This window comes from Muscardinus avellanarius (genome assembly GCF_963383645.1).
Source record: "Muscardinus avellanarius genome assembly, chromosome: 2".
NCBI lineage: Eukaryota > Metazoa > Chordata > Mammalia > Rodentia > Gliridae > Muscardinus > Muscardinus avellanarius.
In genome coordinates, this window is record NC_137787.1 from 99,432,491 (window position 1) to 99,448,451 (window position 15,961).

General features: G+C 37.2%; 1 protein-coding gene across 6 annotated transcripts in view; it reads right to left on the reverse strand.

Annotated features, from left to right (window-relative positions):
• The window catches only part of R3HDM1 (R3H domain containing 1), a gene marked incomplete at both ends in the record, with an annotated part of 99,144 nt that overhangs the window by 41,036 nt on the left and 42,147 nt on the right, over positions 1-15,961 (reverse strand). For 3 of the 6 annotated variants that reach the window (XM_080690115.1, XM_080690116.1, XM_080690113.1), the window contains 3 exons: positions 2,025-2,148; positions 6,588-6,890; positions 13,564-13,715. In XM_080690115.1, coding sequence (XP_080546241.1) covers positions 2,025-2,148; positions 6,588-6,890; positions 13,564-13,715 — 579 coding nt within the window. Of the gene's footprint in view, positions 1-2,024; positions 2,149-6,587; positions 6,891-8,964; positions 9,067-13,563; positions 13,716-15,961 lie in introns of all 6 variants that reach the window. The other 3 variants (XM_080690112.1, XM_080690111.1, XM_080690114.1) reach the window with 3 other exon arrangements.

The following is a 15,961-nucleotide window of genomic DNA, read 5'->3' on the forward strand; positions in this document are numbered from 1 at the left end:
AGAATAAAATAGGGTTAGGGGTGTTATTCAGAGGTAGAATGCCCCTGGGTTCTATTTCCAGTACTGAAAAAAAAAAAAAAAAAAAAAGGGTGGTGCATGCTTGTAATTCCAGTATTTTGGAGGCTGAGACAGAAAAATAGCAGGTTCAAGGATAGCCTCAGCAACTTTGTGAGATCCTGTTTCCAAATAAAAAATAATATAAGGCTGGGGTACAGCCCAGAGGTAAGAAGGCAATGGGTTTCAACCCTAGTATCACACACACACACACACACACACACACACACACACACACACACACACACACAATGTATACTAATGCACTAAGTTAGTCACAGAAAAGGTACCTAAATGAGTGGCATAAGGGAAAATTTCTTTTTTCCATTATCATGACATCAGTTGTAATCTGTTATATTTTTAGAAAAAAATCAGATAAATAATATAAAAGATAAGCCAATCTTTGAAGCCAAGAAAAGCTTGAAAATAATTTTATTAGAATAAAAGAACAATGTATATATAAAGCTAACGGGCAGTTACAACCAATGGTCCCATATATAAAAAATTAGTTTTGTGCTAGGCATGGTGGCACACCTATAATTGGGAAGTTGTGACAGGAGGATTATTCAGTTCAAGGCCAGTCTTAGCAATCTAAGTGAGATCCTATTGCAAATAAAAAATAAAATGGGCAATGGATATAAGCTCAGTGGTAGAATTCTCCTCCTGTGTTCAATTCCCAGTAACAGAAACAACCCAACTTTTGATGTTTTGAAATTAAAACTATGGACCAGTTTATATTATTTGACATGGACTATATTATTAAACTTCAGGAAAACCTGGAACTAAAAGGATTCATATTTGAGACAGAGAACAAATTCTGACTTGGCTAATATGGCCTATGTTTGTACTCAACATCCTTTAGAAGAACACCTGTCACACAAACAATGCAGGACTAGTAACACAGAAAAGGAAACAATCTGCACACCACATACAAAACAACTACCAGGGCAAACAATACTGATGGAAACCTCCTGCAGGCCAGGCTAACTCTTATCTGGTAAAGAAGTCAGAGTCACAGTGATCACTGCTGTCTGCACCAGCAAGGAGAAGCAAGAGCACTTCTCAGATGGCCAGGCAGAGGGGTCCCTGAATATTACAGAGTACCAAGAGCAGCAAATGCCTTGGTGGAGGTGCTGGTGCCTCTGTGAGTCACATTTGCATGCAGAGCCTCCAAAAGTGACAAGCAGCTAGAAATGCTCTAAAGAAACTGATACACTAAGTTCTATTTCAATTCCTAGTATTATGAAAAAAAGCCTGGATAAATAAATGCTTTATTAAACACCTGGGAGAGAAGTACACATCTAGGAAGCATAGAGAAATGAGTTCATTACAGTTAGAAAGATAGTTTTTTTACGCTGAAGAAACAGTTTTCACTGAATTCTTGAAGAAAATTTGAAAAGAAAAAAAAGAATTCTGAGTTTTAATATATTTCATATGTCAAATATTGGGTTGGATTTGGTTTCTTTTCACTCCACAATCAACAAAATGAAAACAAAACAGAAAATATGTGTAAGAACAGTATTTCTTTTAAAAGCATTCCTCTGGGACTAAGAAATTAAATATCTCTCAGCTAGAGTTCTCAATAAAATATAACTTGTTCACCTTTTACTTTTAGTCAGTCATTTAGAAGTCATCTTGCCTTGCTTCAATCTGCTGTCACCAGAGGTTACAGAGGTTGACTGTTAGGTTGCAAAGAGGGGCTCCCCTCCCATGGCAGTGAGGACTGGGCAGCTGCTCACCACACTCCCGGCTTGCTAGCAGCTTCCCATTGTGGCTCCTTTCCCTGACAGTGTATTTTATAGAGGATTCTTAGATATGTCCACTCTTTTAATCACACTGGCTTTCATATTCACATATATGCACATATTTGAAATCCTTGAGTGTGGCTGTATCTTAATATTAAGACTGAAATAAGACAAGAAAAGCAATGCCTACAGCTAAGAATTTATGACATAAGAAATGTGACTCACCTGTCTGCTGCGCAGGCTGTGGCAGTGGCTGGTTCAGATGTGAACTGTAATGGACGGAAGGGACAGGGCGGTACTGAGGCTGACTGGAGTGATAATGGCCGGGAGCACAGTAACAGGCTGGCATCTAATATCATAAGCGTTGAAGACAAAAATTAATTTATGTACAAATTATATATATTTTTTGTCCTGTGAGAGACAAATGCAATAAATAATAACTTTCTAGTACCAACCATCTAAAACCTGTTTTAATGTTCAAATGAACGTTAAAAATTCAAACATATAATATGCTTTAAAAAGACACCCACAAATATGCTGATCAATCATACTTAGATTTTAATTTTTCACAATGCTTGTTTCAGATTTTTCCCTGTCTTACAAAGCCAAACACTATGGAAATAGCTACAAGGTAAGTCCAGTTCCTCTGTTTTACCTTTCATAGAAAAGCCATTACCCTGCCGGGCGTGGTGGTACATGCTTGTAATCCCAGCACTTGGGAGGCTGAGATAGGAGGATCGCAGAGGTTTGAAGCCAGCCTCAAGTATGTAGGCTCTCAGCAACTTAGTGAGACCCTGTTTCCAAATAAAATATAAAATGGGTCTGGGAGTATAGCCTGGATGTAGAAAGCCTCTGGGTTCTACCCCCAGTACCACCACCACCAAAAAAAAAAAAAAAAAAAAAAAAAAAAAAAAAAAAAAAAAAAAAAAAAAAAGGCATTATCCTGTAGTTGATGTATTTCATTCCTACAATTATTTTTAAATTTTATTGCTGAGTATTTTAAAAATGAACATTTAAGCTGGGTGTGGTGGCCCATACTTGTAATTCCAATACTTGAGAGGCTGAGATAGGAGGATCGCAGGTTTGTGGTCAGCCTCAGCTACTTAATGAGACATTTTGCAATTTACTGAGACCCTGTTTCAAAATAAAGAATAAAAAATAGGGCTGGGAGTGTGGCTCAGAGGTAGAATGCCCCTGGGTTTAATCCCCTGTATTGCAAGAAAAAAACAAACAAACAAAAAAAACCGCCCAAAAACATTTAGCTGGGTATGACGGCACATGACTGTAATCCCAGTACTTGCTCTAGACAGAAGGATCACAGGTTTACTTTTTAAAATTTTATTTATTTATTTATTTTGCGGTACTGAGGAAGAACCCAGGGGCATTCTACCTCTGAGCTATACCCCCTGCCCTATTTTGTATTATTTATTTTGAAACAGAGTCTCATTAAGTTGCAGAGGGACTCATTAAGTAGCTGAGGCTGTCCTCGAAACCGCGATCCTCTGGTCTCAGCCTCCTGAATGCTGGGATTACAAGTGTGTGCCACCATGCCCGTCTGGATCACAGGTTTAAGGTCAACTTCAGCAATTGAACAAGACCCTCAGCAACTTAGCAAGACCCTGTTACAAGATAAAAAATAAAAAGGGTTGAGTATGTATCTTGGAGGCAGAATATTCCAGGGTTTAATCTCTAGTATAAAAAAATTATGTTTATGGCGTATTACTCTATGTAGATTTGAGAAACTTATTTTGCAACAAATATCATTTTAATATTTATTACTTTACTTATTTTTTGTGGTACTAGGGACTAAACACAGGCATTCTACCTTTGAGTTATAACCCCAACCTGATTTTTTGTTGTTGTTGGTACTGGGGACTGAACTCAGGGACATTTCTACTTCCAAGCTATAATCCCCAGCCTGATCTTTTTTTTTTCTTTTTCCTTCCTTCCTTCCTTCCTTCCTTCCTTCCTTCCTTCCTTCCTTCCTTCCTTCCTTCTTTCTTAATTTTATTTTTTTCAGTACTGGGGATAAAATCCAGGGGTATTATACCTCTAAGCAACACCTCCAGCCCTATTTATCATTCTTTATTCTTTATTTTTTATTTTGGTGGTACTGGGGTTCCTGAAACCCTTCTAGCTCCGGGCTACACTCCCAGACCTATTCTTATACTTTTTTATTTGGAAACAGGGTCTCTTAAGCCAGCACAGCTGGCTTTGAACCTGCGTGATCCTCCTGTCTCCGCCTCCCAATCATGGGGATTACAAGTGTGCGCCACTATACCCAGCTTATTCTTTATTTTGAAACAAGATCTCACTAAGTTGCAAAGGGCCTCACTAAGTAACTGAGGCTGGCTTCAAACATGCACGATCCTCCTGTCTCAGCTTTCCAAATGCTGGGATTACAAATGTGTGCAACCACACCTGGCTTCCAATTTTTTGATTTTGAAGCAGGATCTCACTAAGTTGCTGAGGCTGGCTGTTCTCATTTCTTATTTGAAAACAGGGTCTCGGCTAGATTGATAAAAGTCTCATTATTTGCTGAGGCTGTCCTCAAACTTGTGAACCTCCTGTCTCAGCCTCCTAAGTACTGGGATTACACCATGCCCAGCTAACATTGTTTTTAAAACTTACCTTTGTTGAAAAATGTACTGTTTGCTCATTTAACTGCTAAACACTCACTGTATAAACAAACCAGTTTATCTATTCTCATATTAATATATTGTTCCATTGGTTCTATTCTTCATTGTTCATTATATTTCTAAGGAAAATTAAAATGCTAAGAACATGAACTTATTTTTCCTTACAGAGCTATTAATACCAGTTGTCAATTTCTCTTAGTCTGAGCTCGGTTGAAGAAAGAATAGAAAATTAATCCAGTGATGTTGAAGTATGCAGTAAGTTAGGCCAGGAGTGGTGTAAAACTCCTGCACTGGTTAATAAACTGATAAGCCTCCAAGTTTATTATAGTTTTCCATTCCAGGAAACACTGGAATAGATGCAGTACATAAGGAATATCTTCATTTTCCGTAGAAGTATCACCAAGTAACTGGTAAATACTGAATTTAAATCTTACTCATTATTATGCTTTATTCTTCTTTATTGAAAAAAAAATCACTTTTTAGCTGGGTGTGGTGATGAACCCTTGTAATCCCAGTATTTGGGAGGCTGAGACTGGAGGATTGTGGTTCTCAGCCAGCCGCAGCTACTTAGTGAGGCCCTCTGCAACTTAGTGAGACCCTGTTTCAAAATAAAGAATAAAAATTAGGGCAGGGGGTGTAGCTCGGCAGTTGAATGCCCTTGGGTTCCATCCCCAGGCCAGCAACAAACAAGCAAAAAGCACTATTTATTTATTTATTTATTTATTTATTGGTGGTACTGGGGTTCCTGGAAACCCTTCTACCTCCGGGTTACACTCCCAGACCTATTTTTATATTTTAAAATCAGAAACAGGGTCTCTTAAGCGTGGCTGGCTTGTCTTTGCCTCCCAAGCGCGGGGATTACAAGCGTGCGCCACCATGCCCAGCAAAACACACATTTTAAAGAAAAAAATTATACAACTAGTGGTTTATAATATCTACAGATTTTTTTTCTTCATTTGGAAACAGGGTCTCACTAATTTGCTGAGACACACACACACACACACACACACACACACACACACACTCACTCACTCACTCACTCACTCAGCCGGTATGGTAGTGCATGCTTGTAATTCCAGTACTTGGGAGGCTGAGACAGGAGGATCATAGGTTTGCTGACAACCTCAGCTACCTAGTGAGGCCCTTCTCAGCTTAGTGAGATCCTGTCTCAAAGAATAAAAAATAGGGCTGGGGGTGTAGCTCAGAGGTTGAATGGCCCTGAGTTCTATCCACAGTATAGAAGAAAAAAAATCAGTTCCCTTCACTTATTGTGCTTTACTTAGGCCAATTAAAACACACGCACCTACATATACACCTTTTTTTTTTTTGGCGAGTTTGGGGATGGAACCCAGAGGCATTTGACCTCTGAGCTACACCTCTTTCCCAATTTTTTATTTTTTTATTCTTTCTTTCTTTATTTTTTGGTCGTACTGGGGTTCCTGGAAACCTTTCTACCTCTGGGCTACACTCCCAGACCTATTTTATATTTTTATTTGGAAACAGATTCTCTTAAGAACCAGTGAGATCTCCTATCTCTGCCTCCCAAGCCTGGGGATTACAAGAGTAATCCGGTGCTATTCTTTATTTTGAAACAGGGTCTCATTGAGTTGCGGAGGGCCTCACTAAGTAGCTGAGGCTGTCCATGAACCATGATCCTCCGGTCTCAGTTTCCCAAATGCTGGGATTACATGCATGCGCCACCATGCCCAGCTTCATATACACCTTTGAAGAGTCAGAAGGAAACTCCAAGGTGACACAGTTTAACCATCCAACTGAAGCATTTACCTTTTTATCACATGGTAAAAAAAACTCTCCAGAATAAGAGGAATATAAGTATGTCTATACATGTCAGAAAGTCTTTCCAGGTTTTTTTTTTTGGTGGTACTGGGGTTCCTGGAAGCCCTTCCACCTCTGGGCTACACTCCCAGACCTATTTTATACTTTTTTATTTTTTGAAACAGGGTCTCTTAATCCAGTGTGGCTGGCTTCGAACCTGCACAATCCTCCTGTCTCCGCCTCCCAAGCGTGGGGATTACAAGCATGCACCACCATGCCCAGCTCCAGGGTATTTTATATATCAGGACGTTAAAGTTGAATCTGATGTTAAATGAGAGGTTCCCAGGAGGGAGAAAAGATGAGAAGTCCTCACCTGTGGTGAGGGCTGCTGTATATATCCCTGCTGCTGGAGCACAGGCTGGCTGACAGAATGACCAGAGGCAGAAAAGCAGGCAGTAGGAACAGGCTGGCCAGATGGTAGGGGAGGAGGAGGAGGAGGTGGTGGTGGAGGAGGTGGAGGATGTGGTGCAGGTGCTGCTGTCATAATATAACCAGACTGTTGTGGAGACTGAAGAACAACAGTGGACTGGAACATGGTGGCGTGAGGGTCAGAACCATCTGCAGATGTCTGGCGGGCAAGACTCATGTGACTAAACTGAGAACCAAGGTTATCCTGCTAAAAAAGGAAAAGTAACAATCAGTAAGCTTTGTATACATAGGCCAAACCTATCAATAAAAAGTACTTTATCTTATTTTTAATTGTGTTGCAATAGTATATAATATGGATGTCAAATGTCAGATACAATGTTAATACAAGAGCAGCTTCAAGAATATGAGAACTCTAAGGAAGTAAGGGAGCAATATTACAAATGTTCTTACACATTATGTATAAAACAAATAATAGAAATGATAGCATGCAGAAAATATTAGGGAAAAAAATGAAAAGACTAAATGAAGATTTAATGTCCATTAGGATGTAGAAGTGAAACTGAACATTGTTATATTAATTAGCATTATTAGAAAATTATTAGAATTAGAATTAGAAAAGACAAGGTAATGAGTAAAATGGTAACTACTCTTTAAACTATTTCCTCTTTCCTTAAAGGCAGGATTCAGGTTCTATGCATTTGGCCCAGTCCTTTTCTCTAACCTCTCAAAAATAATTTGGCCATATGTTCTATTCTTTCCTAGTGTTTCTCAGTCTGTTACTTAAGTTAGATGTTAGATAAATGTAATCCAAAGGACAGTTTCCTGCTGCTTTTCTCTCTGGTGAGCAACCAATGGCACCAGGCCAAGACAGGGGTTATGATTTATGTGCCATCTGACAAATGTTTCTCTGACTCGGCAACATAAGGAGCTCTTACTTATTTAGAAAAATAACACTAAAACTATAGTATGAGCTTTAAAATGAAATTCCTCGGGTCCCAGGTTGCCACAGATTGGCAAAATATATCATCTTTCATTACAAGGTCAACATTGATTTAGAAAATTGTGGCAAATGAGTTGCTAGATCAAAGTTGATATATCTACAGTTTCTATCTAGTCTGCTTATTTGTGCAAATAAATTAAGGTTATGGAGAAGAAAAGACTGAAATAGGGGAACCTGAACTTAAGGAATGACAATATGTATGGTTTAATTTTCCCAAATAGTAACTCTGACATACTCTAGCACTACCAGACAAATTCAGTGAAGGGCTCCAAAAGGAAAAAGCTAGCTGTAATCACAAAGTAATATGGTTAACATATTCCTACAAAAATAACTATACACCACTTTCAAAGTCACTTTGAAAGAGTAATTTCCTTATTCCAATGAAAGTTTCCAGAACATTTTTGAGGCTTGTTCCTATTATTTTCTGGATATTTCAACCTTAATGCTGGCAACATAGTTTTTTTTTCCTTCTTTTTCTAAAACTGGAAGTGAGTTTTGAAAATCATTGAAAGTTAAGGCTGGTAAATAATGTTGCTACACTCAAAACACAAATACCCCCAATAAAACAAAATGTTTCCAAAAAGTGTTGGAAATGATTTTCAGATATAGTTTGTAATCTGGCTTGGAATGCAGTTTCAAACAAAATAACCACATAATCTTAAAGATAGCAGTATCACTGAGAAGAGTACATAGGGTGTTAGGAAATTCATTTTAAGAGAAGGTAACTATTTAGCACCTACTTCATGCTAGATATTTTAGAGAAGGTACTTTATACTATTGTTTCAGGTTATCATGCAGTTAATATGTGGTAGTGTGAATCTGAGATCTTAGAGATATAATTTGGACTAAAAGATGTACCATTACTTTATATTTTAAGTATCTAGAGTTCTTCATTGGAAATATTCTCTGTAACTGTAAGCTACAACTCATCCTAATGACTGGCACTCAGTCTACTGGGTACTGAGCACAGGACAGAAAAGTCTGAACTTTAATGAAAGCTGCACAGATCCTACACTAACTTCAATAATAAAAGTAGCTAAAAATCTAAGGACTAGAATAGTTAGCCTGAAAATGATCTCATTATGAAAAAGAAGGAAAAGATTAGGATCTAAATGATTGCTACACCAAGCTAATACAACCACTATTTCATGGAAGAGAATTAGTTATTACCATTATGGACCAGAAAATACTTTTTCTAGTACGTATGTACCCCTGATGTTTAGAAAATCACAAAAGATCAATTACATTGGTTACATTATTGAGCATCCATCCACACATTCAACCACAGAAACAACACAGGAGGCCAATAGAAATATAGTACCACGGAGTATTGCTGGGTGGGTGAGACTGGCAGGAGCGGGGATGGGTAAGGGGCTGTAGAGCACTGAACAGGCTGAGAAGAAGACTGCAGAGGACGAACAGGCTAAAGGATAACAGGTTTGCAAACAATGTTAATGGCAGAATAAAATGTTAAAGACTAGCATAAAATGGAAATTTATACTTTTGGGGCAATAGTTTTAGCAACATTCATAATGTCCATTTAAAATAGAAGAAACAAAAACAATACCAAATGAAGAAACTCTACACAGTAAAACTTTTGAGAACACAACTTATGCCTTAATTGACTTCAAAATTAGAAAGACAATTCTTTGTGATAAAAATACTTCTTTACTACAGAGTAATGAAAACAGGTAATTTAGCCATTTCATTATTTTAGGTCTTTAATTTTTCTTTTTTGTGGTACTGGGGATTGAACCCAGTGTCATTCTACCTCTGAGCTACAACCCCAACCTTATTTTATTCTTATTTTTTCCTTTTATAAAATATTTGTTCTAGAAAAATCATACTGTACAAATTCAGTAAGAACATCCTCAATGCTCAGATTTTTTTATTCTTTATTTTGAAACAGGTATTATAAGCATGTGCCAACATGCCTGGTTAATTTAGCTATTTCAAATCCTATGATCTCCCTGGTTAAGTCAGTAGAAGAAAAACTGCTTATACTGATTCCTTGGTTTTCATAAAGGGGTTGCCTTATTTAGCTATGTAATACTAAATTATAAATGAGTGGGTCTGGGGATGGAACCCGGGGCATTCGACCTCTGAGCTACACCCACTGCCCTATTTTTTATTTTTTATTAACAGGGTCTCACTAAGTAGCAGAGGGCCTCACTAAGTAGTAGCTGAGGTTGTCTGTGAACCACGATCCTCCGGTCTCAGCCTCCCAAATTCTGAGATTACAAGCATGCACTACCACGCCTGGCAAAAACTTAATTCTTATTATCAGACAGCAATAATTTATATAATATAGGTATATATCAATTACCCTATTTGAAAAAGCACTATTAAATACTATTTTAGAACCAAAGTTTCTAAATTTTAGCAAATTTGTAAGAAAAATGTATCATAATTACCATTTAAAATAATAACCTCAGGGATAGTATATACATACATGTAGACATATGAGCAGACACATACTCATCTCTCTATTTATATAAGGAAGATAAATACTTGTAACTAAACATATCTTAATAGGAAAGTATATGTTAGGAGCTGAGAAACTATTTCCTAGAAATCTCTATCCACTAATGAAATACTCATGGGTTCCAAGAAACATTTTTATATGTTTCTTGGAGGCATTCAAAAATAAGTGCTCTAAATTGGGCATGGTGGCGCACACTTGTAATCCCAGCATTTGGGAGGCTGGGATAGGAGGATCACAGTTCACAGACAGCCTCAGCTACTACTTAGTGAGGTCCTTTGCAACTCAGTGAGATCCTGTTTCAAAATAAAGAAGAAAAAATAGAGCTGAGGATGTAGATCAGAAGTAGAATGCCCCTAGGCTCAATTTCTATTAGGACTATACCTGGCTATCTATAAGCTAACATTAATATCTGATTTAATCTTCCAATCTTCCATTTATATATTTGATCACAAAAGGGGTATTATGCATATTGGCTTAAATACTATTGTGATATATTTTATGGATGGCATTTAGACTAAGAAATAACCTGTAGAAAATAAGATAAACAGCCAGGTGTGGTGGTACACACCTGTAATCCCAGTAGTTGAGAAGCTGAGACAGGAGGATCACAAGTTTAACATCATTCCCAGAAACTTACTGAGACATTTTAGCAACTTAGTGAGATCCTGTTTCAAGCTGAAAAGTTAAAAAATAGGGCTGGGGGTGTAGCTTGGAGGTAAAATGCCTCTGAGTTTAATATTCCATATAAAACAAAACAAGCCGTGCATGGTGGTGCATGCTTATAATCCCAGCACTTGGGAGGCTGAGACCTGAGGATCGCACAGGTTCAAAGCCAGGCTCAACTACTGAGTGGGCTCTCACCAACTTAGTGAGACTCTGTTTCCAAATAAAGTATAAAATAGGTCTGGGAGTATACCCTGGAAGTAGAAAAGCCCCTGGGTTCTACTCCCAGTACCACAAAAACAAAACAAAACAAAAAAGAAAAGCAGATAAATAAGCAGATGATGAACCTAGGTAATCTTATCTGAGGAAAACCTTTATTTGTTTAAAAGGTATATTAGTCAATATTGCTGTGGAGAATATTCAGACAATTATTTGAAGAAAATAATGTAAAAATACAAGACAAACTAATGGAATAACACTAAGAAAATACTCTAAATAAGAAGAAATTCTTGGGACAACTAAGAATTATTATAATGAGTTTGCCCTTTTAGCACCAAATCAACATGGGGTTTAAAAAAAAAATCGAAAGAGTTAGATCGACTAAGAATCCAGAGATAAAATCTAGTATTAACGTAAAACCACAAAGAAAAAAGAAAGGCTGAACAATCTGTATAGTAGCCTCTGGTTTCTCATAAAACCTCTCAACTACCCAGGTGTGGTGGAGCACACTTGTAATCCCAGCATTTGGGAGGCTGAGACAGGAGGATCACACTTCACGGACAGCCTCAGCTACTTAGGGAGGCCCTTTGCAACTCAGTGAGACCCTGTTCCAAAATAAAGAATAAAAAATAGGGCTGGGGGTGTAGCTCTGAGGTAGAATGCCTTACGAAATAGCTGAGGTTGTCCGCGAACTGCAATCCTCCCATCTAAGCCCGAATGCTGGGATTACAAGCATGCGCCACCACGCCCGGCTTCAACTATAAATTTTGATGCATGCCTTAAGACTTCAAATTATTGCTCATTAAGGCACATGTTTCTAAACTACTCTACCTAGACCATCATTTAGGATTATGTCTTTATAATTGTTATCAGATTAAGTCTTTATAATTATCAGATAAAGTTATCAAAGATAATAATGTGAAGTACATAACCTCAGATAAATCCTTATAATAATTTGAAGCTGCTGGACTATTTCCATGAAATTAAATAAAAATGATATAAATCAAAGTTGGCCCTCCAAAGAGTTGGTGAAATACATAGGTTCCAAAGACAATTACATCTAAGTAAAACAAAAAGGAAACTCTGGAATCAAGCTTAATAAAGCCAAGGCAGAGAAGGTCAGAAAAGGAGGTTTATGTAGTCTGAATACACAACTAAATGGATTTGGAAAACAGCTATGGAAGTCTCTGGAAGAGTTTTAGGCATTCTCTTCTACATATACAAACTCTCTGTACAATCTTAGAAGTATCTGAAGTCTTTAAGTACTACCTGAAAAATAAAAAAAACAAAAAATCCTGCAACTCAGTGAGACCCTGTTTCAAAATAAAGAATAAAAAATAGTGCTGGGGGTGTAGTTCAGAGGTAGAATGCCTCTGGGTTCTATCTTCAGTACCGCAAAACAAACAAACAAATAAACAAAAAGAACCCAGAACAGCTGCCTTGTCCAGGAGTCTCAGTTGGTAAAGGTCAATTATTTTGATGACTTTTAATTATTTGATAACATAATTAAACTGCTTATGTTTCTCATCCCTATAATACAAACAACATCTCTTGTGAGCAAAACTAAGGTTATTTCTGTAGTTAAAGTCTGCTGCCATTATTTCTTTCAAAAGAAATTAACCTTGCATATTCTCACCAGTGGAATATTTAAAAGTCTTGCAGGAGAAAAAATGGTGCAACTAACTGTATAAACTATGTTTGATATATTTATTATACAATCTTTAAAAGTTGGAATGACAATAAAGAGTAATTATATTGGTATAATCACATTCTTCAAAGATGGAGAACATATCTTTAGGGGAAAAAACTGAATGTGAAAATGTATGTGTAAACTGTAAATGTTTAAAGAAATTCAAAATGTTAGTAAGAGTACTTCTGGGAATTCTACCTCACAGAATCTCTGTATCTCTCTCATGCCAGGTAGGTGGAATAGATGGAAAGTACTTTTCAGAATGGGTAAGTCACCTCAGTTTTTACTACTTCTTTTTCCTTTGGTACTAAGGTGAAACCCAGGGGCATTCTACTTCCAAGCTACACCTCCAGCCCTTCTTTGATTTTTTTTTTTTTTTAAACAGATATGCTAGGTTGCTGAGAGTCTTGCTAAATTGCTAAGGCTGCTCTTGTTCCACCTGCTATGTAATGAGATTACAGGTGGGCGCCGCCACGTCCAGCCATCCAAGTTTCTATCTGCTTGATTTGTTGATTCTTAAAATAACTCACTTTGTTTACTGGGCCAATGTACAATCTTTGTTTTGTTTTAAATCCTTTTTTTGTCCATTTCTTGTTGTTGAAAAATAAAGATAAAATACTTACCAGTTAGGTTTATGAAATAAAAGCATTTCCTTATTTCAATATGTTTCCAGTATTTATTAGTTGAAAGTCCTTATATTGTCTTTTTTTTGTGTGTGTGAGAAGTGAGTGAGACATCACTGGTGGTGGATTATTCAAGTTCTAAGAGATACTTACTTGGCTATCTCAATTATAATTAGTACATTTAGTCCCAAATATGCAAATTCATATAAACTTAGTATATATAACCGTGGATATGTGCACCTGTGAGAACATGTGATTAGCTGCTTGTTGTGGAGGTGGTGCAGGTGGCAGAGGTGGCTGTGGAGGTCCAGGCACTTGGGTTCTAACTGGCTGTTGAGTCATAGGAGGATTATACACAACTGGACTCCCATCTGGGTTTATGAAGGGCTGACCTGAAAAATTAAAAAAGGAAAAAACCAAATTACATTAGAAAATAAGTCATTCTGTTAACAATGTATAAAACATGTCCATAAATCCCTTACCTAAAATTCCAAAATTCCTTTTGTTTGGTACCATGTCTGGCCATAATATTTTCTGGGAAAGTATACAGATTATGACCAGAAAATTCAGTTATAAGATTGTGGTTCTATAAACCTAGAACACATTCCAGTTCAAAGAAAATGCTTGGCTTCAGGATATTGGACAATTATTCATTAGTGTTTAACAGGGAGTAGAAAATATTTAATTTACAGGCTGCAATGCATGTATTTCACTAATTAATACAGAATGAAAATTAAAATGATTGATTGCTTCAAAGTTCAAATTGTGGGGTTCTTTTTTTTTTTGGTACTAGGGATAGAACCCAGGGGCATTCTACCCCGAAATACATCCACAGTACTTTACTTCTGATTTTTTTTTTTTTTTTTTTTTTGTGGTACTGGGGGTGGAACCCAGAGGCTTTGTACCTCCGGGCTATGCTCCCAGACCTATTTTATATTTTATTTGGAAACAGGGTCTCACTAAGTTGCTGACAGCCTCACTCAGTAGCTGAGGCTGGCTTTGAACCTGTGTGATCCTCCTGTCTCAGCCTCCCAAGTGCGGGGATTACAAGCATGCGCCACCACGCCTGGCTCTTTACTTCTGATTTTGAAACAGTCTTGCTAAGTTGCTGAGGTTGGTCTGGAACCTGGTATCCTCTTGTCTCAGCCTCCCAAATACTGGGATTACAGGTGTGCACCACCATACCTGGGCTCAAATAGTGAGTTTGATGGCAGTGTCTTTTTAGTTTTTAACTTCTTAAATTTGTAAATAAATTCTTTTAAATGATAAATAACATTCTAAAATAATTTCTTTTTAATTCCAGTGACCAGTATTCATTGGTAAGTAATAAAACAAGAATGAACATCAGTATTGTTTAAGGCTTTGTTCTTACTGCTTATTAATTACTAAGGATGGGGAAATTGAGGATAATACTCTGCATGTGTTCTAAGCAACTTTTTCTTATTATAAGATATAAATTTTATTATAGGAAAATAACCAACAAATAGGCATAAAAATAAATCTCCCATAGTTTTTTTTTTTTTTTTGTTCCTGGAAGCCCTTCTACCTCCAGGCTACACTCCCAGACCTACTTTTACATTTTTATTTGGAAACAGGGTCTCCTAAGCCAGCGCGTGCGGCTGGCTTCGAACCTGCGCGATCCTCCTGTCTCTGCCTCCCAAGCGCGGGGATTACAGGCGTGCGCCACCACGCCGGCTAAATCGCCCATAATTGTACAGTTAACATTTGGATCTATTCTAGCCTTTTTCAAAAAAGGAATAAATAAAGTCAAAGATTAGTACTTTACTATACACTGGACTGTTATTAAAATATTACAGAAAACTGTGAAATAAACTGCTATGATACTCATTTAGAATGAGAAGAATATAAAGAACAGAAAAACTTAATATTTTTTTAAAATGCTCTCAAAAGCCAGGCGTGGTGGCGCAAGCTTATAATCCCCGCGCTTGGGAGGCTGAGACAGGAGGATCGCACAGGTTCAAAGCCAGCCTCAGCTACTTAGTGAGGCTCTCAGCAACTTAGAGTGAGACCCTGTTTCCAAATAAAATATAAAATAGGTCTGGGAGTATAGCCCGGAGGTAGAAGCCTCAGGGTTCCACCCCCAGTACCACACACACACAAAAAAAAAAAAAAAAAAAAATGCTCTTAAAACATCCTTTCTTATATGGTAGACCATTTCCTTTTGAGAACATTTATGGCATGCAATAAAATAGTACTTAAGAGAAATGAATATACTAATTTATTGCAATCAGGCACAGAAAAAGCCTACCAGAGTAAAAATTACCCTAATCACTTAGCATTCTGATAATTTATGTGATGGTTATAGATAAATGAAAACAAGTCATGCTAGGTGGTTGTTGACTGCTTAGTAATTTTGGGGAAAAAAACAGATTTGGGTGAAAGCTAGGTCAAAAGTAATTTAAAGACTATCTGTTAAAAAGTTGGATGTGTTTTAACACCGATCTCAAAACCCAAGTAAATCACTTTTATATTCATATGAAATTAAGGATATAATTTAACTTAAGGTTAAATTTTTGGTATTGGGACTGAACGAGGGGCTTGTTACCTCTGAGCTATACCTCCAGCCCTTTTCTTTTATTCTGAAATAAGGCCTTGCTAAGTTGTTAAAAAATGGCCT